Source organism: Bubalus bubalis, chromosome 10 (genome assembly GCF_019923935.1).
Source record: "Bubalus bubalis isolate 160015118507 breed Murrah chromosome 10, NDDB_SH_1, whole genome shotgun sequence".
Lineage (NCBI taxonomy): Eukaryota > Metazoa > Chordata > Mammalia > Artiodactyla > Bovidae > Bubalus > Bubalus bubalis.
The window spans coordinates 29366158-29390698 of record NC_059166.1 but is presented as its reverse complement, the minus strand read 5'-3'; the positions used below and the strand labels follow the sequence as shown (position 1 = coordinate 29390698).

General features: G+C 38.6%; 1 protein-coding gene across 2 annotated transcripts in view; it reads right to left on the bottom strand.

Moving 5' to 3' along the window:
- Window positions 1-24541, bottom strand: part of MAP3K5 (mitogen-activated protein kinase kinase kinase 5) — a 226637-nt gene that overhangs the window by 123565 nt on the left and 78531 nt on the right. For both annotated transcript variants that reach the window (XM_006052268.4, XM_025294482.3), the window contains exons 3-7: window positions 20707-20730; window positions 14752-14945; window positions 13348-13516; window positions 11871-11977; window positions 9137-9307 (exon numbers count right to left, since the gene is read on the bottom strand). In XM_006052268.4, the coding sequence (XP_006052330.3) occupies window positions 9137-9307; window positions 11871-11977; window positions 13348-13516; window positions 14752-14945; window positions 20707-20730 (665 nt within the window). The remainder of the gene's footprint in view (window positions 1-9136; window positions 9308-11870; window positions 11978-13347; window positions 13517-14751; window positions 14946-20706; window positions 20731-24541) is intronic.

Below are 24541 nucleotides of genomic sequence, written 5' to 3'. Positions count from 1 at the left end.
TCTATCTCCCCTTAAGAATGAGAATACCATCATCTCTAAAACCAGGTATGATTTCAAGCAATCACTGCCTATTCCAGGTGACTCCATGATAACTATGGTATATGAAATTCTATCAAGTCCTATGTAAAAAATACACAGACTCTCTTTTCCCTCATTAGCTAAAATGGTGTGCTAGATTCAGAAAGAAGAGAAAGAAAACTCAGGAATATTTTAGGGACAAGTAATCTAATCAGTATCCACTAATCTAGTCAATATCTGCTTTGAACATACACATAACATTATATGCAGAAATATAAAATATTTTCACATATTATATACTAAGGATATAACTCTAAGGGTTTACTAAATTCCAAGGCTTGAACATATGTTGCTTCATTTAATCCCTCAAACAAAGCATCTATTCTTCCTAAAGTGATGAGTCTAAACCATCTATAATCAAACCATCTTCCTTGCTAGTGATTTGTGTAATATTGGGCTAATGATGAAATACTGGAAGCATAAAGAAATGTAAGGAATGTATGAGATAGGTTTTTATGAGTGTTTTCTTAGCGATACAGAAAGAGATGGCCTCCTTTTCTCTCATCTTAGACCTCGGCATAGCTAAGTTCGATTGATGTCTAAAATGGCCAAAGGCACCTTGTAACTAACTCTAAGAGAGCCAGACTGAGGGCAGTCACCCACAACAATAACAAGGAAACAGATTCGGCTGCCTTTTAAGCTGCTGACTCAACTACCAGACCCAGCCCTATTTCTGAACTTCATGTTTTAAGAAGTTACATTTTTCTTCCTGCTTAAGCCCATTGAAGTAAGCTATTCAGCTACTTTTCGGATGCTAAGAGCGTTCTAACTCATCCAGGTAGATATTATTATTATTTTTCAAATAAGAAAACTGAATTTCTTAAAGTTTAAGTCATTTGCCTAAGATACACTGTTTCCAAGTACTGAGTCAACATGCATTCCATATGGGTCTCTCACAAGTCTAGGCCTCTTCAATACAATAGTACAGATATTCCTAGAAATGCCTGTTCCTGGAAATTCCAGGAAAGAGAGGCTAGAGTGTAGTAAAAACAACACTGGATCTGAAAAAAATTAGATTTGAAATTTTATTAACCATAAAACATCAAGAATTCACTTAAGTTCTTTGAGTTGCATTTGCCTTAATTGTAAAATGGGAAGAAAAATATCAGCTTTGCCCACCTTACAAGGTGCTTATAAGCCACCAATTGTTAATAACATATACAAAAACCCTGTGTGAACTCTAAAATTTAAGGGATTATTATTTCTACTCACTAAACAAATACTATATATATATCAAAATGTTCTCAGTAAGTCGTGCTACATATGAATTCAGCATAACTACTTTGTGGTTATTTCTTTTTTAGATTAGGTTTAAAAAGAAGTTGTAGAGATAAATTTGTCAGTGAACTTCCCATGGCCCTCCAAGTCATGGTCCATAATATTGCCTTCGGTCATTTCAGTTCAGTCTGTCACTTCAGAAACTCTGTGGGTTTTGTTTTTTGTGGGTTTTTTTTTTTTTTTTTTCTTTTTAAGATGTAAGTCTAGGCTCTTGAGTCACAATATTTCCTTTGAAAGCTGGCTCTCCTCCCAGCTTTGCTCTCTCACCTTTCTCTTTATCCTATAGCAGCCCCTAACATTCCCCAAACAGCACTTATGACAGGTATCATTGCTGCTTGCTTTAACTTATATTTAAGTTTACATGGACCAGCTACGATGAAAGGCTTTTAATAACTGAAAGTCAAACTCAAAAAACACATTTTTCATAACTTGACTTGGATTATAGAAACTTACATATAGAAAAGAAGAGTTAAAGCATTGCTACGAACAAAGCTAGTGGAGGTGATGGAATTCCAGCTGAGCTATTTCAAATCCTAAAAGATGATGCTGTGAAAGTGCTGCACTCAATATGCCAGCAAATTTGGAAAACTCAGCAGTGGCCACAGGACTGGAAAAGGTCAGTTTTCATTCCAATCCCAAAGAAAGGCAATGCCAAAGAATGCTCAAACTACTGCACAATTGCACGCATCTCATATGCTAGTAAAGTAATGCTCAAAATTCTCCAAGCCAGGCTTCAGCATTACATGAACCATGAACTTCCTGATGTTCAAGCTGGTTTTAGAAAAGGCAGAGGAACCAGAGATCAAATTGCCAACATCTGCTGGATCATCGAAAAAGCAAGACAGTTCCAGAAAAACATCTATTTCTGTATTATCGACTATGCCAAAGCCTTTGACTGTGTGGATCACAATAAACTGTGGAAAATTCTGAAAGAGATGGGAATACCAGACCACCTGATCTGCCTCTTGAGAAACCTATATGCAGGTCAGGAAGCAACAGTTAGAACTGGACATGGAACAACAGACTGGTTCCAAATAGGAGAAGGAGTACGTCAAGGCTGTATATTGTCACCCTGCTTATTTAACTTCTATGCAGAGTACATCATGAGAAACACTGGGCTGGAAGAAGCACAAGCTGGAATCAAGATTGCCGGGAGAAATATCAATAACCTCAGATATGCAGATGACACCACCCTTATGGCAGAAAATGAAGAGGAACTCAAAAGCCTCTTGATGAAAGTGAAAGTGGAGAGTGAAGAAGTTGGCTTAAAGCTCAATATTCAGAGAACTAAGTTCATGGCATCTGGTCCCATCACTTCATGGGAAATAGATGAGGAAACAGTGTCAGACTTTATTTTTTTGGGTTCCAAAATCACTGCAGATGGAGATGGCAGCCATGATATTAAAAGACACTTACTCCTTGGAAGGAAAGTTATGACCAACCTAGATGGCATATTCAAAAGCAGAGATATTACTTTGTCAACAAAGGTCCGTCTAGTCAAGGCTATGGTTTTTCCAGTGGTCATGTATAGATGTGAGAGTTGGACTGTGAAGAAGGCTGAGTGCCAAAGAATTGATTCTTTTGAACTGTGGTGTTGGAGAAGACTCTTGAGAGTCCCTTGGACTGCAAGGAGATCCAACCAGTCCATTCTAAAGGAGATCAGTCCTGGGTGTTCTTTGGAAGGACTGATGCTAAAGCTGAAACTCCAGTACTTTGGCCACCTAATGTGAAGAGTTGACTCACTGGAAAAGACCCTGATGCTAGGAGGGATTGGGGGCAGGAGGAGAAAGAGACGACAGAGGATGAGATGGCTGGATGGCATCACCGACTCGATGGACATGAGTTTGAATGAACTCTGGGAGTTGGTGATGGACAGGGAGGCCTGGCATCCTGCGATTCATGGGGTCGCAAAGAGTCGGACACGACTAAGCAACTGAACTGAACTGATAGCCATGTATAAGAGCTTCAATGACCAAAAACAACTAAGGAAGTGACAATGAATTTTATACTTAAATCAGCAGGATGTGTTCTTTCAAACCCCTCACCCTATGTCCCAGATAAGATTCAGTATGTAAAGTTTGTTCTACAACATACTTCAATTCTGCAAATTTTAAAAATCTAAGCCATAAACTTCTTTCTTGTTTTGTATTTTCATCTTCTCAGTCCTAAGTAAACCTCTCAGAAAATAGACCTGCATTACACAGTTTCCCTAAAAGCAAAAAGTGCCCTGGGATAGTGCTCATACCAAATATTACAATGAATGCTCAAGAGTAATGTCTGACTTTCTCCTTGTGCTGTAAGTCGGGAACAGTCAACTCATTAAAGATGTTAAAAAGGGGAACTTTGAGACTTCTTTGTGCCATTGTAAACACAACTGCTTGGGGCTATTTTTCCACTGAGTTGAAATTCTTATTCTTAAACTTTTCCTGCTTAGTAAATGACTGTCTATTCAAGCTAGCGATGACGATTCAGGCTACGGGCATGGAAAGAAGCTTTAGGGACAAGCTGCCTGCCACTCACTGCTATCCCACCCAGGCACTTGACAAGTAAGAGCTCAGAGAATTTTGGCTCAAAAAAGGTAATAAATAAATTAATAAATATATAAGTCAGCTGAAAAACTCTCTGGAACCCAGGACTCAGGAAACACAAACCCAGAGTAAGTCTGGCCAGCAGCCTAATGACCTCAGTAACGAAACTCTTGAGTCAGCACCTTGACAACGCGCTTTTACTTCAGCTGTGATATAACAAGAGATTACAGATGATGCCAACACACCATCGCAAATGAGTGGGAGTTGGTTGGATGGAAACAGTAAGAAATACTGAAGTGGCTTTACAAGTGTGAAGGTATGAAAACACACTTTTAAAATAGGGGTGAAATCTTCGTAATGACCCTTACGACAAATGGATATAATGACAATAATGGCAGGTTATAGACCCGTAATCTACAGTAGAAGTGACATTCTTGTATTACTCACTACATCAGTGAGCGATACACCCCGATCAACTCCTGAGGCTCCTCTCATGAAAAGGCTTTGAGTTCTAATAGCCTTCCCTGTTCTTGCTAGAAAATTAACGAACAGCTTAACATGAAATCATACAAAACCCGACATCTTAAATTTGACCTGAAGACTTAAAAGACAAAGCTCTTTTGAGAGCTAGTTAATGTTCCTCAGTTAAATAGGAATCATAGAAGAAGAGAATTGGGAAGTATAGAAAGACAGAACAAAACACAATCAGAAAAAAAACTGTTCCTTTTGACTGAACTTTATGTGACCTTGAAAGCTCTCAGTAGCCTAAATTGTTTGGTTTTTCAAACTGGGAAACACTTCTATTCCTGTGCATGAGGCAGATGAACTTCATAAGAGATGTTTTCCATTTTAATTCACTGACCATGAAAATCAGCCTTTCAAAGATTATCTATGCATTTCATTATCACCATTAAATCAAAGCATTTATGCCAGCACAATGCGTCTAAATATCAGATTCTAATTCTCCTACATTAAGAATCTTCTTAAAGATTAAAGAAATCTTCTTTCTTCTTAAAGAAATCTTGTGGTAATAAAAAGGTTGTATAGTTACATTTTTCTTTTATAACAGCAGGAAAAAAAAAACGGTTAGGGGAAATGGTAAAACTCTCTGTTGATTGCAATAAAAATTTATAATTCAAATTTTAAAGTCCAAACCAAATCTGTCCATGAAAATCCAGGAAGTCACTGTCCCCAAATTTTCTTCCCTGGTTATAATCCATTATCCCAATTTCAGTCCCTTGCTAAGCTGGTAGGATGACACAAGATTTTGAAATGTTAAGATTTCTGTTTCACAACTTAAATAATATTATGGCCATTACTAAGGAACGCCTGAACGAAGTCAACTGCCCTTTTTTTAAACTGAAGTATAGTTGATTTACAATGTTGTGTTAACTTCTGCTGTATAGCAAAGCGACTCAGTTATACAAGTATACGTATTCCTTTCTACTATGATTTATCATAGGACATCGAATATAGTTCTCTGGGCTACATAGTAGGACCTTGTTGTTTATCCATCCCACATAAAATAGCTTACATCTGCTTATCCCACACTCCAAATCCATCCCTTCCCCAGTTCCTCCCCCTTGGCAACCACAAGTCAGCTCTCCACGTCGGTGAGTCTGTTTCTGTTTTGTGAAATAGGTTGATTTATGTCATACTTTAGATTCCACATATAAGTGATATCATACGGTATTTGTCTCTTTCTGTAAGTCAATCTCCTTTAATATTTATTTTTAATTTTATTTTAATTTATTTTTAAACTTTATAATATTGTATTGGTTTTGCCAAATATCGAAATGAATCCACCACAGGTATACATGTGTTCCCCATTCAGAATCAGAGACTATTTGGGGAACATTTTAGAGACTAAAACATACAGAAGAACAATATAAGCAACACTTTCTACCCACATACCCACCATTCAGCTGAAGAAATAAAATATTTTAAATATTCTTGCAGCTGCATGTGAAACATTCCATGATCCCTTTTTATTCCTTCCCTACTGGTAACTATTACACTGAATTGGGGATTTATGATGTACATTCATGCATCTATACTTTTACTAGATGTGTATGACTGGTTTCAAAGTTTCTATAAACAAAATCATACTCTATGTATCCTTCTGCCATGTGTTTATTTGCAGTATATTCCTGTTGACTGATGTTTTTATTATGGATCACATTTTGCTATCTTCACAAATCTAGTCGTTTCTGATGGTGTAGTAGGTATTTTGGATGATACATCATACAGCTCAGATTCTGTTATCTTCCTCTTAAAGAGTATTGACTTTTGTTCCAACAGGCATCTAAATTATGGTCAGTTCACCTTGTTTATGTGGAGTCTCAGTTTTGGGTTTTATTAAGGTGGTGCTTAATTGGTTTTCCTCTTCATTTTAGTATCCTTCCTTAGTCCTTGGATGTGGTTTTTTTATTCAGAAGTCTTGGACCTACTGGAGTTTCAGTGGAAAGCTCAAAGTGTTTATCAAGCCCCTCTAACTTGGTGAGGTTCAAACCCCAAACTCTGTCTCTCCTCCATTGCACAGCTGCTGAAATCTTGGTTCAGCTCTAGCCTTCTAGCTCCTATTTTCTGCTGGACTCCTTTGAGTTTTACCATACCCGTGCAGATGTCAGGGGTCAGCCAAGAATGGAAAGGTGGCTTATATGCATATTTTGGGCTCCCTCTGTGGCTCCTTCATGTAAGGGATCTATCATTCAATTTCCAGGCACTAGTCAAATCTATTTTCCAGTAGTCATGTATGGATGTGAGAGTTGGACTATAAAGAAAGCTGAGAGCTGAAGAATTGATGCTTTTGAACTGTGGTGTTGGAGAAGACTCTTGAGAGTCCCTTGGACTGCAAGGAGATCCAACCAGTCCATCCTAAAGGAAACTGATCCTGAATATTCATTGGAAGGACTGATGCTGAAGCTGAAACTCCAATACTTTGGCCACCTGATGTGAAGGACTGACTCATTTGAAAAGACTCTGATGCTGGGAAGGATTGAAGGCAGGAAAAGAAGGGGATGGACAGAGGGTGAGATGGTTGGATGGCATCACCGACTCAATGGACATGAGTTTGAGTAAACTTTGGGAGTTGGTGATGTACAGGGAGGCCTGGCGTGCTGCAGTCCTTGGGGTCACAAAGAGTCAGACATGACTGAACAACTGAACTGAACTGGCAGCCTCAAACTAACTCCTTCAACCATGTAAGACTACGGTTTTCTTCTTGAGTTGTATCTTCCCTAAGCCTGCAGATTTGAGAGCTCCCCCAAAGGAAAAAGCATATACATGTGGATCTTATCTAATGCAATACTCCTCATCTAAGAATCAAAAGCTCTCCAGTTTCTGACTATCTTTAGTCACTCTTTAGTGCTTTCAAACTTTTTACAAAGTGTTTTCCCAATGTTTATAACTGTTATCGGCAGGAAGGTCCGTGCCATAGGAGCTACTCTTTCCCAAAGAGTTGATAAGCCTTCTTTTAAGATAATTTTTCCTTTTCCAAGTCATAAATCCATTTTGTATATTATAAATTTTTTTCCAAATAAAATGTTTTGATCTTTAATTTACTTGGATTTTATTTTTTTGTGTGTGGGTTAAACTAGGGATTCATTTTTATTTTTACAGGCAGGTAAACAAATTTTTCCAGTATCATTCCTAAAGAGTCCATTCTTTCCCCTCTGGCTCATGAAGCATAGCCGTAAGTTGCTCAGTTGCATCCGACTCTTGCAACCCCATGGACTGTAGCCTGCCAGCCTCCCTTGTTTATGGAATTATCCAGGCAAAAATTCTGGTGTGGGTAGACATTCCCTCCTCCAGGGGATCTTCCCAGCCCAGGGATGAAATCTGGTCTCCTGCCCTCATGAAGCATATCATACCATAAATCTAGTCATATGCAGCTGAGCCACCAGGGAAACCAGTCATACGCATACAAAATGATATATATCGGGCTCTGTTTTTAGTTTGTTTCTTTCAGGCTCTGTCTTCAGTCTTAGAGTTTTACTAACTGTTTCAGTTTATTGGAGTATAATCACTGTACAATGTTGTTGTTAGTTTCTGCTGTACAACAAGAATCAGCTATATATATATATACATATATGCCCTCCTTCTTGGAACTCTTTCCATTCTCGACCCCCATTCCACCCATCTAGGTCACCACAGAGCACCAAGCTGAGTTCCTTGTGCTATACAGCAGGTTCCCACTGTGCTGTGTGATTAGTCACTCAGTCATGTCCAACTCTTTGTGACCACATGAACTGCAGCACACCAGGCTCCTCTGTCCATGGGGATTCTCCAGGCCAGAATACTGGAGTGGGCTGCCATGTCCTCCTCCAGAGTTATCTATTTTACAGATGGTACTGTATATATGTCAATACCAGTCTCCCAATTTGTCTATGCTTGCACTCATACTGGGCTTCCCTGGTGGCTTAGCTGGTAAAGAATCTGCCTGCAATGCAAGAGACCCGGGTTCGACATCTGGGTTGGGAAGATCCCCTGGAGAAGGGAAAGGCTACTCACTCCAGTATTCTGGCCTGGAGAATTTCACGGACTGTATAGTCCATGGGGGTCGCAAAGAGTCGGAGACAACTGAGTGGCTTTCACTCCACTTCACTTCACTCACACTAATACTGTAATACCCGAATTGTTACACTTCTACAGTATGCCTTATCTGGGAGAGCAAGTCCCTCCACCTCATTCTCCAAAATAGCTTTGCCCATTCTAGACCCTTTATTTTTTCAAATAAATTGTAGAATCAATTTGTTGAATTTTATGAAAAGTCCTGCTGTAGAGAATTAACATCTTTAAATCAAGTCTTCTCATCCACATACTTGGTTTATTTTTCCATTCATTCAGGTCTTATTTCATGTCTTTCTATAAAATTTTATGAATTTCCCCAATTATATTTTTATTGTATTATACTTACATCTCATTTTGATATTTGGCAAAACTAATACAATTATGTAAAGTTTAAAAATAAAATAAAATTTAAAAAAAAATTAAAAAAAAATAAAATAAAATAAAAAATAAATAAATAAAAATAAAAATTCTATTTTTTAAACCATTATCTTTTCATCCAATTTACCCCAATTTACTCTGCCTTATTAAGTGAATTTCATCAAAATTATTTACTAAATCTATAAATTCTAAGATTTATTTTATAATATACAATCAAAGAATGAAAACAATAATTTAATACTCATTTAAAAATGATTTTTTTGTGTCATGGACTTACCAAGTATCTTATCCTGTACACTTACCAAGAAGCTCCATGGTCTCTACTTTCAGTGTCCATGAAATTAGAGTCCAAAAACATATCTTTGTAGATTCGACCAACGAGGCAATACATATCTGAAGCAACCTGCTCTTCATTTTGCACCAGGGGAATCATAATGTCAAGAGCTTTTGCTCTATCTCCAGGGAGGTTTCTCCTAAGGTAGAGAAAGGGAACATCACTCTTTCCGTATAGACTACAGAAGCAGTTTAGGCCAATCATCTTTTTAAAATGTCTGTTTAATACACTGATTCACATTAATATGTTTGGCAGGATAAAAACAACAATTATATTTTGAATGTCTTCTGCAACTCTTTTTTATCCTACTGCATGTCTAATCATCTAAAAAGGATTTATTTTGAGTTGGTTTTCTGCTGATGTGATGATTTGTGCTTATCCATCCACAGTTATTCCAGTTTCCCTGCGGACTCTGTGTGGGTTCAAGTTGACAGAGTGAGATTAAGAATGCAGCCTGTGGTTGTGAATGGGGCAGAGTCAAGGAATCCAAACAGGGGCAAAACCCTGATACTATAGGTTTCAGTGGCTTTTGCTCCAAAACACTGAGCAAACTAATCCATGCTGCTGCTAAGGCGCTTCAGTCGTGTCCGACTCTGTGTGACCCCACAGACGGCAGCCCACCAGGCTCCCCGTCCCTGGGATTCTCTAGGCAAGAACACTGGAGTGGGTTGCCATTTCCTTCTCCAATGCATGAAGGTGAAAAGTGAAAGTGAAGTCTCTCAGTCGTGTCCGACTCCCAGCGACCCTATGGACTGCAGCCTACCGGGCTCCTCCGTCCATGGGATTTTCCAGGCAAGAGTACTGGAGTGGGGTGCCATTGCCTTCTCCGAACTAATCCATAGACAATACCAATAAACCAACCTGAGTTGAGCAATCAATCATCTAAGGAAGCTGCTTTATATAGCTCATTTTAAAACTGGTGAGTATGTACAGACTGTACATACTCAAAGATAAAAATTCTCTTGAGAGTTATTTATTGAACCTTGAAAACATTTATGCTAAGTGAAAGAAGCCAGTCACAAAAAGACTATATATTGTACAATCTCATTGCATGAAATATCCATAATAGGCAAATCTATGGAGACAGAAAGAGATCTGTGGTTGCCTAGGTCTGGATTTGGGAGGAATGGGAGAGTGTCCTGCCTCCGTTGGAGCAGGACAGGGTGTGGGTGGTTTTGGGAAAGGTAATATAAATACTTTAAAACTCATGGTATCGATGGTCACACAACTCTGTAAATACATTAAAATCCATTGAATCATACATTTTACATAAAATTGTATGATGTATGAATTATATTTCAATAAAACTGTTACATAAAAGAGTTATTTCTATTCTCAATTACTATTTTAAAATCTTTCTGTCCATGAAATTCCTTTACATTCTGTACTAAATGCTTTCAGTTTAGAATAATGCTCCATACAAATACATTTATCATTTCATTCTATTTTAGGAAAGACAGAGACAAAATATAGATAAAAGAAAATATAAGAGGCTCTTACGGACTTTCATTTTTTATTTCAAAATATAATATATTTCATTCCATCTTTCATTTCATCTTTCAAAAAGGATTTATTTGAAAACCAGTTGGAACAGATAATCTCTAGAGCTTTCATCTCTTTCTGCCAAATCTAAAGAAAAAATGTTTAATAAATGGGGAGATAAAATTGACTTTCATTATCATATTGGTAAAGGTAGCACGTTGTAGAGCTTGGGCAGATGAATAAAGGAAAGACACAGTATCTGGCTGAAGAGCATGCTGACTTTTCTTTGGAGACAAAGGCAGGAGAACTAAGTGAGGGAGAATACAAGTACCAGTATCAGCTTGCTCTGGGTCTGAGCCTGTTTTATGACATAACTATGAGCCTTGAAGAAAAATTACTCAAGCACTTTAGTTTCCTCAAGGGTAAAATAATTAAGACTTCATGGCAAATGAAAAATAGAGGTGAGGCTCCCCTCTCTTTTTCTTTGTATCATTCTCTTCAACTGTAGTAATTACATACATATCCAACTCTCTACCATAGACGAGAACAGCAAAACTAAGGTCTGGACAGTTTAGTGCTTTGGGCCTCTCTATGGCCAGGGTAGGGATGGTCTTCCACGGTGACTCTGGGTAGAAAGTGGCACTGAGGTAGGTGTCAGTCATGATGCTGACAGAAAGCACAGAGGCAGGCCTGGAAGCAGCACTGTTAGTCCTGATCCTAGAAAATTCATGGACACATGACCTAAAATGTGGTCCACAGAGTTTTGATTATATTAATAATTAGGTATATTCAGAACAATCTCAGTGAACATCTTCTCTGATTGGGAATATGTTCCCCTAGATATAACTATCCCTACTCTAGTTAGTTTTTGTGTAAATAACCACTTGGCATTCAATCTATTTAAAGACACTATCACATCCATGTCATTCTAAAAATCCCCAAAATATATATAAATAGAAAATACAAACTTTGACAGAGAAGCAAAAGAATTTTAAGAATTCAGATATATAAACATTGAGGGTACTTCTTTTACTCACAAAAAGTGAGACAAAATCAGAATGCATGCTTCCTATATTTTATAAGGTTGAAGTAGAAATACTAACAATACCTTATAATAGGAGTGGTTGCAAGGCTACATGAAAAACATATCATGGAAAGAACATGCAGGTTAGAAAGTAATACGTTGGGCACATTGTGGGGGGGGAACGTTTTCTTCTTACCTATTCAGTGCAAAGGCATAATGAAACTTCACATGGTGATGGGAGGCCAAATCAAATGTTGGAAGCTTTTCTAAAGTCTCTACCAGCTTCACAATAGAATCATAGTCCTTTCAAACAGGAGAAGAATAACATAGAATTAAATCTTTGGGAGAAAGTCCAATGAACCACCAGATGCCTGAAACTAAGAAGGGTATTAAAAGGGAACTAGAACCCATGAAATATCTTAAAGAATCTAGAACCAAGAAGAAACTGTTTGTTCATTTGCTTGCCTGAATAAGGGTTTTAGATTATATAGATAAAACACTGGAAATATTGAATTACCATCTCTGACCTACAAAACAATGAACTCTCTAGCATGGTAATAGTACATTTTCTCAGGACAGGTGGTTTACTTCTCCTTGGAGCTAGATTCCTGGTATGCAGGGTGTTGTCAATTATTTTCAGGGAGATAATTTCCAAGATATCAAGAACATGGAGCAACCAATAGAACTTCTATTATAAGTAACAAAAATATTTGATTTCAACTTAAGAAGGCTCTCCAGTCATGGGATCTTAAGTGCCACACGTCTCCATGTATGTGAATCTGTTATCCACATGAAACTTTACTCGAGCCTGAATGGGTAGGAATAGGAAAGCACAAGTCACTTAAATTTTACTGTAAAAGTCCAACAGCATATCCCCAACTCAGAGATTTAATTATTCTTGTATGTGTTGTGTTAAGCTGCTTCAGTCATGTCCAACTCTTTGCCACCCTATGGACTATAGACCGCCAGGCTCCTCTGTCAATGGGATTCTCCAGGCAAGAATCCTGGAGTGAGTTGCCATTTCCTCCTCCAGGGAATCTTCCCGACCCAGGAATCGAACCCATGTCTCTTATGTCTCCTGCACTGGCAGGTGGGTTTTCTACCATTAGCCCCATGATTCTTCTTAGTGTAATTTAAAATTTTTAAGACATCCCAATAAAATAATATGGTATATCTGTGTTTTACATTACTTATTTTTAAAGTTATTTTTATAATTAATCAATTGTACATTTCTCGTTTCTGGCTAGTTAGATCCAGCACTTTCAATTCCAAGCAACACAATTCCAGGAGTAAGAGATATATCTGGAAAGCTCTAAAAATGTCTGTTCTTTGCGAAAACAAAGATTTCACTTACTGACAGGCAGGTGTGCCTGAGGCTAGCAGAGCAGAACAGCTGTCTGTGGATTAGCCATGCATGCAAATTTTTCTTTATGTTCTTTTGCAGGAAAAGGGCAGCCCTTTACTGTACAAGTCTTTCATAATCACTGATGGTTAACTTATATGAGTCTGTTTCATTTATCATAAAATCTCTGGATGGAAAGCTTAGGAGAGTCAATAAAAAATTACATGTAGTAACATGAGTGACTTAGTAGCTAACTGGAACTGGATATTAACACTCCCTTATTCCTCCAACATGATACATAACCAAGACTTGATTTTGAGCATCTTCTCACCTGGATATCTCTATATGAAAGTAACAGATTTATGACAATATCTGCTGTCAAGACTTCAATATTATCCACTCGCTGTCGAATTCTTGCCAATTCAGCTGCCAATTCTTTGCCAGTATATAAGTTACGAGCTTTCCTGATATCGTTGAGTATAGACTCCCGGAAATACTGGCTGGTGGAAAAACACACATTTTTAAGAGTCGATACTAGAAAGTATTTCAATGAGAAGCAATAAGGAAATGAATGACACCTGCAGCATTCGTACCTTTCAGATCATTAAGATGTACAGAACGAACACCTCATCTAGCTGGTGTTATTAAAAAATTGAGGCATCCTAATATTTTACACTCTGCCTTGCTCCAGGAAGAATTAAAGGTAAAGATATTCCATGTTAATGAGTTGTCCAAGACCCTGCAGTATTTCAGTTAAAATGCTAAAACTTTATTTTTCATTTTACTGTCTTGAGTAGAAATTGTTCTAAATAAATTAGGTGTGGCCACAATTTGAACATAATATAACATGTACCTTCTGACCCAGCATCATCATTTATCAGCGTAAATGACTGCTCTTAACTAAAATATAATAGTGCTTTCAACAGTTTTTAGAGAGTTCTTGTCCTTACGCTAAAAGTCCCTGGACATTTATTCAGATAATGTTTCTGTACTTACATGGAATATATTTTTAGCTCTACCATTACTATAACACAGTTAGCAGTCTTTTTTTTTTATTTCAAAAAAAATTTTTTTTTTGTTCTCCTCTGAATAAAGTGGACAAAATTCAAAAGGTAGACTAAGGTGCACCTATTTTATCCACTTAAAGGACATTATATATATTTTTTCCTGGTTCTTGACTGAGTATTATACATAAGAAACATCTGATAAGGTGCACAAATACAGCAAGTCCCCTACATACAAATGAGTTCTGTTCCAAGAGCATGTTTGTAAGTTTAATTTGTTCGTTAAGTCCAACAAAATTAGCCTAACACAATCGGTTGTATAGTACTGTACTTTAATAGATTTATGATACTTTTCACACAAATAATATGTAAAAAATAAACACAAAAATAAGAAAACATTTTTAACCTTACAGTACAGTACATTAGTACAGTACAAGAGCTGGCATACAGAGACTGGCATCAAGTAAAGAGGTAAAAAGAGTTACTGACTGGAGGGGAGAGAGAGGTGGAAGGTAGTAGAGCTGAAGGACTGTCAGCAGAGGAAATGGAGAGCAAGCTGCAAGTGACAACGTACGCCACGTATGTAAACCAACTTATGTTGGACTGGACATACAGACACACGTTCACATCTTTGAAAGTTCACGACTTGCAGGTTCGAATGTAGGGGACTTACATAAACTAAGTACATGAACACTCCACTATCACTACCAAACGGCATTATTAAACTTTACCTGGAACTTGCTTGTGCCACCTTCAAAAGCTGAATGAAACGATCCACAAGAGGTAAGCAGATGGGTCCCAGAAGCAGCTCAAAGTTCGGCTGCATGAGCTCAGTCAAGCCCTTCATGAGGCTGCTATCACAGCAGTAGACCTTGTTGTGCGGCGTTATCATGTAAGGAATAAACGTGTAGTTCCCAGTGCACATCTGCGGAAAGAGGAAGACCAGGAGGTGGTGAGCTGACCTGCTGACCCCACCCTAACGTCACCCCAAATCTGACTTTTAAATAATAATCCTAAATGTGAAAAGAAATAAAAAAAAACACTTCATTTCCTATTCATGACCTATGAAAATTTCCTCCAATTTCTTTGTTTACTTCAAGTAATTCAGACTTACACAATAAAAAAAAATATGGCATGGCACAGTTTCTATCAATCCCTTAAATATTTATTCACCATTCTCTTGGCTACAGCACTATGATATATGCTGTAGGTGAAGCAAGGTAGTTTAAAACACAGCCCTCAGCCTTCAGAAAACTTGTCAGAGACACAGCATAAATACATGGAAATGATAAGAGTTAACATTTCAGGGCTGCCCACGTAACAGCAAAGTGTGAGCAATGCCAGAATAAGCTGATCCCGTCCAGGCTGCTCAATCGCAGTCATGGCTTTGTTAACACCTCAGTTACTAAATCTAGAGACCCTACATATTAAACAGCAGAGACGTCACTTGGCCAACAAAGATCCATATAGTCAAAGCTATGGTTTTTCCAGTAGTCATGTACCAATGTGACAGTTGGACTATAAAAGAAGGCTGAGCGCCAAAGAATTGATGCTTTCGAACCGTGGTGCTGAAGAAGACTCAAGAGTCCCGTGGACAGGAAGGAGATCAAACCAGTCAATCCTAAAGGAGATCAACCCTGAATATTCATTGGAAGGACTGAAGCTGAAGCTCCTATCCTTTGGCCACCTGATGCGAAGAGCCAACTCATTGGAAAAGACCCTGATGCTGGGAAAGACTGAAAGCAGGAGGAGAAGGGGGTGACAGAGGATGAGATGGTTGGATGGTATCGACTCAATGGAGATGAGTTTGAGCAAACTCTGGGAGATAGTGAAGGACAGGGAAGCCTGGCGCGCTGCAGTCCATGAGGTCGAAAAGAGTTGGACGCAACCTTGCAGCTGAACAAGAGATCCTGAAGTTATCCTTGATGCTTCCATTTCCTCCACCTTCCACAAACTATCAACGTCCTGTCTATTCCACCTCCAAGATATATCTATTTGTTCACTTCACTTCATCTTCTCTGCTAGCAATGCAGACCATGCCACCAATATCCTGGCCTGAGCCATTGTAAGTGGCTTTTACCTGGGCTCCCTGCTTCTCCTCTTGCCTATCAATCTGTTTTTTACTCAGCTGTCAAAGGGCTCTTTCAATAACATATATCAGATGACTTCTCTCAGCTGCTCAAGCCCCCTCCCTTGCTCCTGGGATGAAGATAAAATAGATCACTGTCACCTACAAGGGCTTAACTATCCAAACCCTGCCTCTCTCTCTAGCCTCAGCCTGTACCACTCTCCACTCACTCAGCATGATCTTCTATCTGTTCCTGATGATGCCAAGTGAGGGTGCACCAGTGCAAACACAAGTGGAACTGGGAAGAATAAAGGAGATGTTGGAGTGGATGCCCCTGAGGAAGCTAGCCTGACTGGAGCTTAGGAAATAATACAAATTTAGGGATTTCAATTTTCCCTAAATTCAAATTTCCCTAAATTGTATTTAGGGAATACAAAGTTAGGGATTTCAATCTCTGTTCAGGGCAGTGGGAAATCTGGAAGGATTCAGAGCAGGAAAGAAAACATAACTAAAGCTGTGCATTTTGACAGTCGAGGCAGAAAACAGAATGCACTGAAAGAGAAAGAAGTGAGATTTAAGGAAATTAGGTGGGAAGCTACAAAGCAAGACCAGATCACAAAAGTGGATGCATGAACTTGACGTTAAGAAGAAAGAATCATTGAGACCAGCCAACTGGTTACAGATATTGAAAGAGAGGAAGAAGAAGGCATTGAAGGCCACTCCATAGTGGTAAATGGGGTTCCTTAAAGGAGAATGGGATCCTTAACAAAAATCAAGAATTCAGAAGCAGAACTAGACTTAATTATTAATATTTATGAACAAATTACCTTTGGGGGCATTTATTATATATTAGGTAATGAATCATAAACAGGGCCTGACTTCTAGTTAAAATATGAGATGAACTTCAAGAGGGTGAGATCTGATTTGGTGAGTAGGGTGACATGGACACTTTTGAAAGGTTGGGATTTAAGGGGAACAGTACTTCTAAAGTGATAATGTCCACGAGTTCCAAGCCAAAGTGCAGACCTGGAAATTATTTGGTATGGCTAAGTCCGAGGAAATGAGAGAGACCTCTAAGAGAAAAAGCCAGAGAGAAAGAAAAAAAGCAGAGGGCTGAAAACTAGAATGAGATGGGGAGAAAACTCTATTTATCACTCTTCTAGGGAGTCCAGGAGCCCCAGTTACATGTTCCATGTCAGCGGAATGGAGAACAATGAATGCATTGCTTCTCTTACCCTTTGAACTAAATGAACAAGAGTAAACATTTATTCATTACGTGCAGGTGCCAAGGAATGAATGGTCATATGTTTACAACAGTCCACTAATGGAAGGGATCTTGTCTCGTCTCCATTGTACAGGTAAGGATTCAGGTAAGGCTTGGCAAGGTCACACAGCTGGGCTATGATGTGTCTAGGATGCCAGTCCATGGACTCCTTTTCCAGAGGGCCTGCCATTATTGCCAGGGGGCTGAGCACCCTCCCGAGTGTCCTTGACTTGCTGGCACACCATCTCTTTGCTTCAGGCCATCTTGCACGGAACCCTGCATGAGCCAACTTACTGCCTCGTAGCAAACAGCTAAAAAGTACCAAATGTCCTTACGGCCCCCCTTGATTATTTATGAACACGTTATTCTCTGAGGCACTTGTATCTCAGGTAATGAAGCAGAAACTGGACCGGACTTCTAGTTAAAGTATGAGAAGAATCTCTAAAGGTTGCAATTTGATTTTTAAATCAAGCACATTAAGGTGTTCCTTTCACAAGTTCTCCTTCATGGAACAGTAATTGGAAGACTAGTCAGGAAGAGGAAAAATAAACATACCCTGCTTCTAAAATGTTACCAAGATCCCACAGCAGGTTCACCAAACTAATCCTTTTACCCAAGCCACTGTCTAAGCAGAAAAGAAAGGCAAGCATATCAAGTGATGGCTTTTCAAATCTTCTAGAGCTTAAACTTTTGAATGAGTTGTAAAAGAGCAACAGAATCAAATACTCCTATTTTTGAAAATCATTTTGACTCAAAACTACCAAAGAGAAGGCTCCAAATCTTCTAAGTCACAAGGTAAGGACAAGCAGGTGAGAAGCCAATAAACCAGAAAAGCGCTATTAGAATTTTGGAATATTATTCCTCTACCGCTGGATAAAGTTCTGTACCTTCAGAAGCCTTAATATCATGTGTATTTGTGTATAAGATAAGAACTAGAACACATTATTACTGAAAGACTGGGCATTGAGAAATAACGTATCTGTATAAAACATTCTGAGAGAGGAAGAGTATCAGATGTCTCAGTGTGTATTGAGCAGTAGGTGGGTAAAGAGAGAAAGATGAGAGTCATGCAAATAGCAGAGAAAATCGGATTCCAACTATCTTCAAACCCCATGGGATGAGGTTTCAGAATCCTTGAAGGTATTCAGCATGCTGAGGCTTTCCCAAGTTCCTGGTCTCAGTGTACTTTTTGGAATCTCTTCCCTAAGGCAGTACTGTTTTTCAATGTCCCATTGTTGGTGACCAAAAAAAAAAAAAAAGCAGTGGAGGGAGAAGTAAGCAGCAGGAGGCACTTCTGGGCCTGAGCTAAGAGCCAACCCAGCAAGCCTGCAGTGGGGGAGAAAGAATGTGGGGAGTGGCTGTGGATGGTGTGTTTTTTAAAAGGATACCAGCTATGGAAAAAAATCACCTTTTCAAAATGATGAACACTAATAATATGGGAACATTTATTTCCCAAGTTGGCTCACATAAAGCTTAGAAATACCATTATGGCAATTTCTATTTACAGATTGCTGCCAATCTTGAGTTTGAAATACCTAATAATCCAAAGCAAATAAAAAAGACTGTGATCAAGAACAGACACTTTAGGTGCAACAATTGTATTTTATTAATAAGATACTAATTCTAAAACAATTAAACCTGCTTCTTGAAGGAGAAAGACCACCTTTCCTTAAATTTCAAAACAATGAGGCATGGTCATAAAATAACAAGACTGGTCTCTTCAGCCCATACTTGTTTTCATGGTTATAAAAACACACAGCTCAAAATCTAGACGAATTCTCTCTGATTATCTCTACTGCTTTTGTTTTAAAAATAAAAATGCCAACTCTGTGTTTCAATTTTTAAAAGTTACACAAAGGTGAACATAAGTATGTGTGGAGCATGAATTAAGCTTCTGGAAAGATATGCCCTCAGCCGCCAAACATATTGAAATATATGCCCAAAATACTCAACTTTTGAGAGGGACTTAGCACTGGAAACACAGCAGCATACTTGAGTCAATAGATGACTTGTTCATAATGTGTAATATTGGGTCAACTTACAAACCTGCTTCCCCACATGTCCAAACTATCACTGGGCATGATCAGTTCTTCTCTGCCATTCAGGTAAATGCTACCTCCTCTGAAAAACCTTCCACGACCACTTGAGGGATAGGCTACCCACTCTTTGAGATATTGCTTTACGTTAATTTCTAATTTGTTTGTTTGCTTAATTGCTTGACCATCCCCCCTAGCAACACTCTGGCATGTCTCAGCTGTCTCCTGGGACAATTATGAATGAGTTGTCTCCACTTTCGGCCTCCATAGTGAGTTTCTTGCAGCACCAAACCCAAAACCTGGCACACAGTTCATGTTCCATCAATATTTGCTTCATAAAATCTGTTACACTGAATTGATGCGTGAAGCAATCCTTGTTCTTTTCCTGTTGAGATGTGAAGGATAAGTTTATCACAGCAACATTATTCATGCTGCAATGAGTCCCTGACCTGAACTCTTAAATTTCTTCAATCTTAACTTCTTCAATTTCTGATCTAAGGGAAATTTACCCATTGTACTTTTAATCTTATCATCATAAATGGAATAATGTACAGATTTTATGCAGTATGTTATTTCCACTCTACGTTTCAGAAATACATTAAGGTTTTAAATACTGGCTTACTTTCCAAAATGAAAACACAACCATTGACATAACCATGCTAATTCCAAAATATAATTATTCTTCATGCATTTAAAACTTCTTAAGTTTCTCTTTATCACTCTTTAATTTTTAATTCTCTGTGGAGGGTAAGAACTTTGTTGTGTGCTTTCAAAGGTCTTAAAGTGTGGTCCTTAAGACTTAGGAACTTAAGTCAATCTCAATGTAAAGACAGAGATATGCAGACATATTTCTATATGTGTGTGTATGTATATATATGTATTGACACATTTATAATTTATATATATAGTATACATATAGATATATAGTATATTTATAGATATAGATATCTGTCTACCTGTATATATAGATATGCACATACACATACATATGTGTGTGTATCAGTGCATTTATATATATATGTTGCTTTAGTAACACTCATAATTATACAAAATTGAATATACTATGTAGTTTTTGTTCTAAATATAATTATATATAGAAAAAAACAGGCATCAGTGTCATCTCCCACTAGTATAAATAAGTTTCACTATAAAGGGATACTTAAGTAAAATAGCCATATTTATATTGATATGTCAGAATCTTTAAAAGGAAAATACAGAAATTAATAATTTGTGGAAATAGAAAATATACCAGCAATTAGCTGATAAAAAAGAAAAGATAAAGACGTTTATGGAAGGATTAATTAAGTAAAATACTCACAGTATTCTTCTGGCAAATGATCTCCTGAAAAAAGAGAAAAGAGAAGAGTAAAGCAAAAGTTAATACAAAATTAATTAATTAAACTAATTAACTGAAATATTCTATGTGGTAAAATTTATATTAAAAATTTTATTATTTATCACTAGCAATTAGAAATTCAGAATGTGAAGAATAAAAGGTATCAACTAAATTCCTGCATCTGAGTTTACAGTCTGATGAAGGGGACTGCTGCTGCTGCTGCTGCTGCTGCTAGGTCGCTTTAGTCGTGTCCGACTCTGGGCGACCCCAGAGACAGCAGCCCACCAGGCTCCCCCGCCCCTGGGATTCTCCAGGCAAGAACACTGGAATGGGCTGCCATTTCCTTCTCCAATGCAGGAAAGTGAAAAGTGAAAGTGAAGTTGCTCAGTCGCGTACAACTCTCAGAGGCCCCGTGGACTGCAGCCTACCAGGCTCCTCCATCCATGGATTGTCAAGAGTACTAGAGTGGGGTGCCATTGCCTTCTCCAGATGAAGGGGACAGGAGTGCACAAAAGTATCAACTATGGTTTTAGGAAAACAGCATGAACATGAAAAATCCAAAACCCAAATCTGAAAACCATTTCTGCAGAGTATGTATGCGCAGAATTATCTTATCAGCTACAGTCTTTGGGGAAAGAGATTAAAATGAGTTAGCTTTCTCAAAGCTCAATCTCAATCATGCCCTGAGAAAGAACCTAGCAGCATGCTTGGAGTAAAACTAGAAATAAAGGGTACTGGCTACTGGTCGGGGGGCAAAGTCATATGTAGACAATACGGACATCTGACAATAACTAGTCGTAAATGTTATGTATTGTTCCGTAAGAAGTGAAATATGACAAATACATTGCAGGTTGTGCCCCTATCTTCTAGATTAAGAGAAACAAATGCCATCATGGGAATAATGTGGCTATATCATACCTGGCATATAGAAAGCTCTCGATAAAGCCAGCTATTATTATTCCTAGACTTCAAGATGACTAGAGACATGGAAGAGACAATCTAGAAGAGTCTGTGGCATAAAAGCTTCACTGAGGTTGGGGAACCATGATTTAGAAAACAGAAATGGGACAGTGTTTTAGAAAAGATGGCATGTGTGTTGCCAGGGAAACAGGAAATGTGAGGCATTTTTGGAGTCTACAGCGTGGTCCATCTGGCTAAGACCAGAAGCAGAACCAACCCAGGCAAGGTAAGAGAGGAGCAGAGGAGTGATGCTGGCTGTCATTCATCCCAGGAGACCGGCTGTCATTCATCCCAGGATCGACATGGGGCAAGGGGAACCTAGGAGGGCTTTAGCTTGGAGCAGTAGGTAAGATTTCTGAATGATTAAGGGTAACATGAGTTACCTTAGGGTAATATGAGTAAACAAAAAGAGGAAGGGACTGTGCAGGGTAATTGTGAGACCCATAAAGATGTATATAAAATACTAAAAGAGACCGTTCAATACTCACAATCTTGCTGGCAAAAAAAAAAGAACACATACACATGTAAAAAGAAACATTATAAGCCTGGTCACACAAACATGTATGCAACCTGTCCTACGTCCAAAGAGCGATACGACAGTAAGAGCTGGGGTTTCTGGGGAAAAGAAGATGTCCCTAGGGACTGAAAAAAGACTGAAGATCAGCAGAGAAGGTGGAATTCAAGAGGACAGTCACATCTTCCAAAGACAAAGCAGGGAGGTAGGAATCCAGGCTAGAGAACTAGGAATGCAAAGGCCCATTTAGGAAACAATAAATATTATTCCTGGGGCTAAAGAAGACAGCTCATTTTGAGAAGTATAGAAGACAGAAATAAAAGGGTTTCCTTTTATTATTTAAAAGATCTTGAATTCAATCATTGGGCTAAAACAGAAAGTTCATTTTGGCACATACTGATAGTAATAGAAAGTTATTTGGGGCTTAACTGAAGAAAGCCTTGAATGCCAAAATAAAGTACTCTGTTGTGTGGGCATCTGGGCATATGAGAGTAAAAGTGTTTTTTCAGGTGAGTGACAGACCTATAAAAGTCTCTGCACACACTGGGACATTGTTTGTAAAAGCAAAGTTTGGGAACAACACAAATGTTCTATCAACTAGAAACTGGCCGACTAAACTATGGTTCCTCAACACGATGGAATACAATGCAGCTGAACAAAAGACAAGAAAGTTCTCTATATGGAAAGATCTCCAAGATATACTGCCTAGTGAACAAAAGGAAAGGACAGAATGGTTGCTACCCTTTGTTTCTACTTATGTGTATAAAAGGGAGAAAAATAAAATCCTAATTTGTCTGCTTCTAAAATCTCTCTGAAAGGATATACAAGAAACCAGTAACAGTGGCTGCCAATGAGAGGGGATCCGACTGCCTGGAGGACAAGGATGAGAGGATGACTTTTCAATACTATATCTTTTTGCACTTATAAATGCTTATATCGGGTGAATGCATTACTCAGGAAAGACAAGTAATTAAAAGGTAAACCTTGTAAAAGTTTTAAAAATATGAATTACAATGGTGGTATTTAGTATTGGATGGGAAAAAGCATTCAGGTAGTTATTGCCAAAGTCAAGGAATGTCTGGACTTTGGACTTGGACAATGGTAGTGCCCTGGGGGATGGAAATCAAGAGACAGATGAGTGATGATGTAGAGGAAAGTTGAAAGTGTCTCTTCCCACAATGTTTCACAGGTAGTTAATGCATCTCTCCACCTTCTCTGCTATACGCGTGCGCGCGCACACACACACGGTTCATGAAAAACACAAAGCCAGGATAGTCTAGCTATCCTGGCTCAGACAGTTACAAAGCCAGGAATATAGTATGCAGAATTTTCCGAACTTGATTTATGGAGCATCTCTCCAGAGTAGCAAACCACACTCTTTTCTAGATCAGCATAGCCTTCTCTCATCCCTCTATGCAAAAAGAAAAGAAAAACAACACTCTTCTCTTAATCCTGTACCACACAGCATCCTCTGCATACTGCATAGGAAACCCTCTTCTCTCTTGACTGCCTTCAATGACACCTAACCCCCTAACAGAAGCAGCTGATGTCCTTATTTTTGCCCTCATGACTCCTCGTACTGACCTCTATGACAGCACCGGATGTACCACACTGCAATTACTGCTTCATACGCTTCTCCCAATCCTACATCCTGAGTTCCTGGGGTGCAAGAGCCATGTTTAGTTCATATTTGTATCCCCACTGATTGCCTAGCAGATTGCAGGGCATATAGTTGGTGCTCAATAAAAGAATGAATACATAACTAGTTCATGAATGTAAAAAATACTGGACTCTGAATTAGGATAGATAGGTGTTAAGTCTTGGCTCTGCTCCTGACTGCCGTGTGTCATCTCACCTCCCTCTAATGTAACACACTAAGAACTGGATAGAGGGATCGTTGGCCCCTTCCGGCGCTGTATCTTATCACTTACTTTTGGCTAAAGGCCTATCTAAGTCAGCATCGTTCTTGTGCCACTGGAAGGAGCGATGTCCTTATGCCCAGCTCAGGAGTTACTCGATCATGATTTCTGTTTGGTGCATCAGGCACAGAGATGGAGGTGGTGATGAAGGGAGCTGTGATGAGGGCTGAATGAGCTGAAGGCTCCCATCTGGTTGTCACCAAAGGAAATAACCACAGTGGTTACTGGCCTACAGCCAGTACGTTATGTCTTCCTGAAGAATTGCTTATTGAAGTAATAACTCTCTTACATGTCTTCTTTGCTTCCATTTCAGGTAATGCGTGCATCATAAAAAATTCTTAAAACCATATTCAATCAACCTTATAGCCGTCCTACTGAATTCTTATTAACTGCTTGCTCATTTTTATAGAAGCTAAATGGGTAC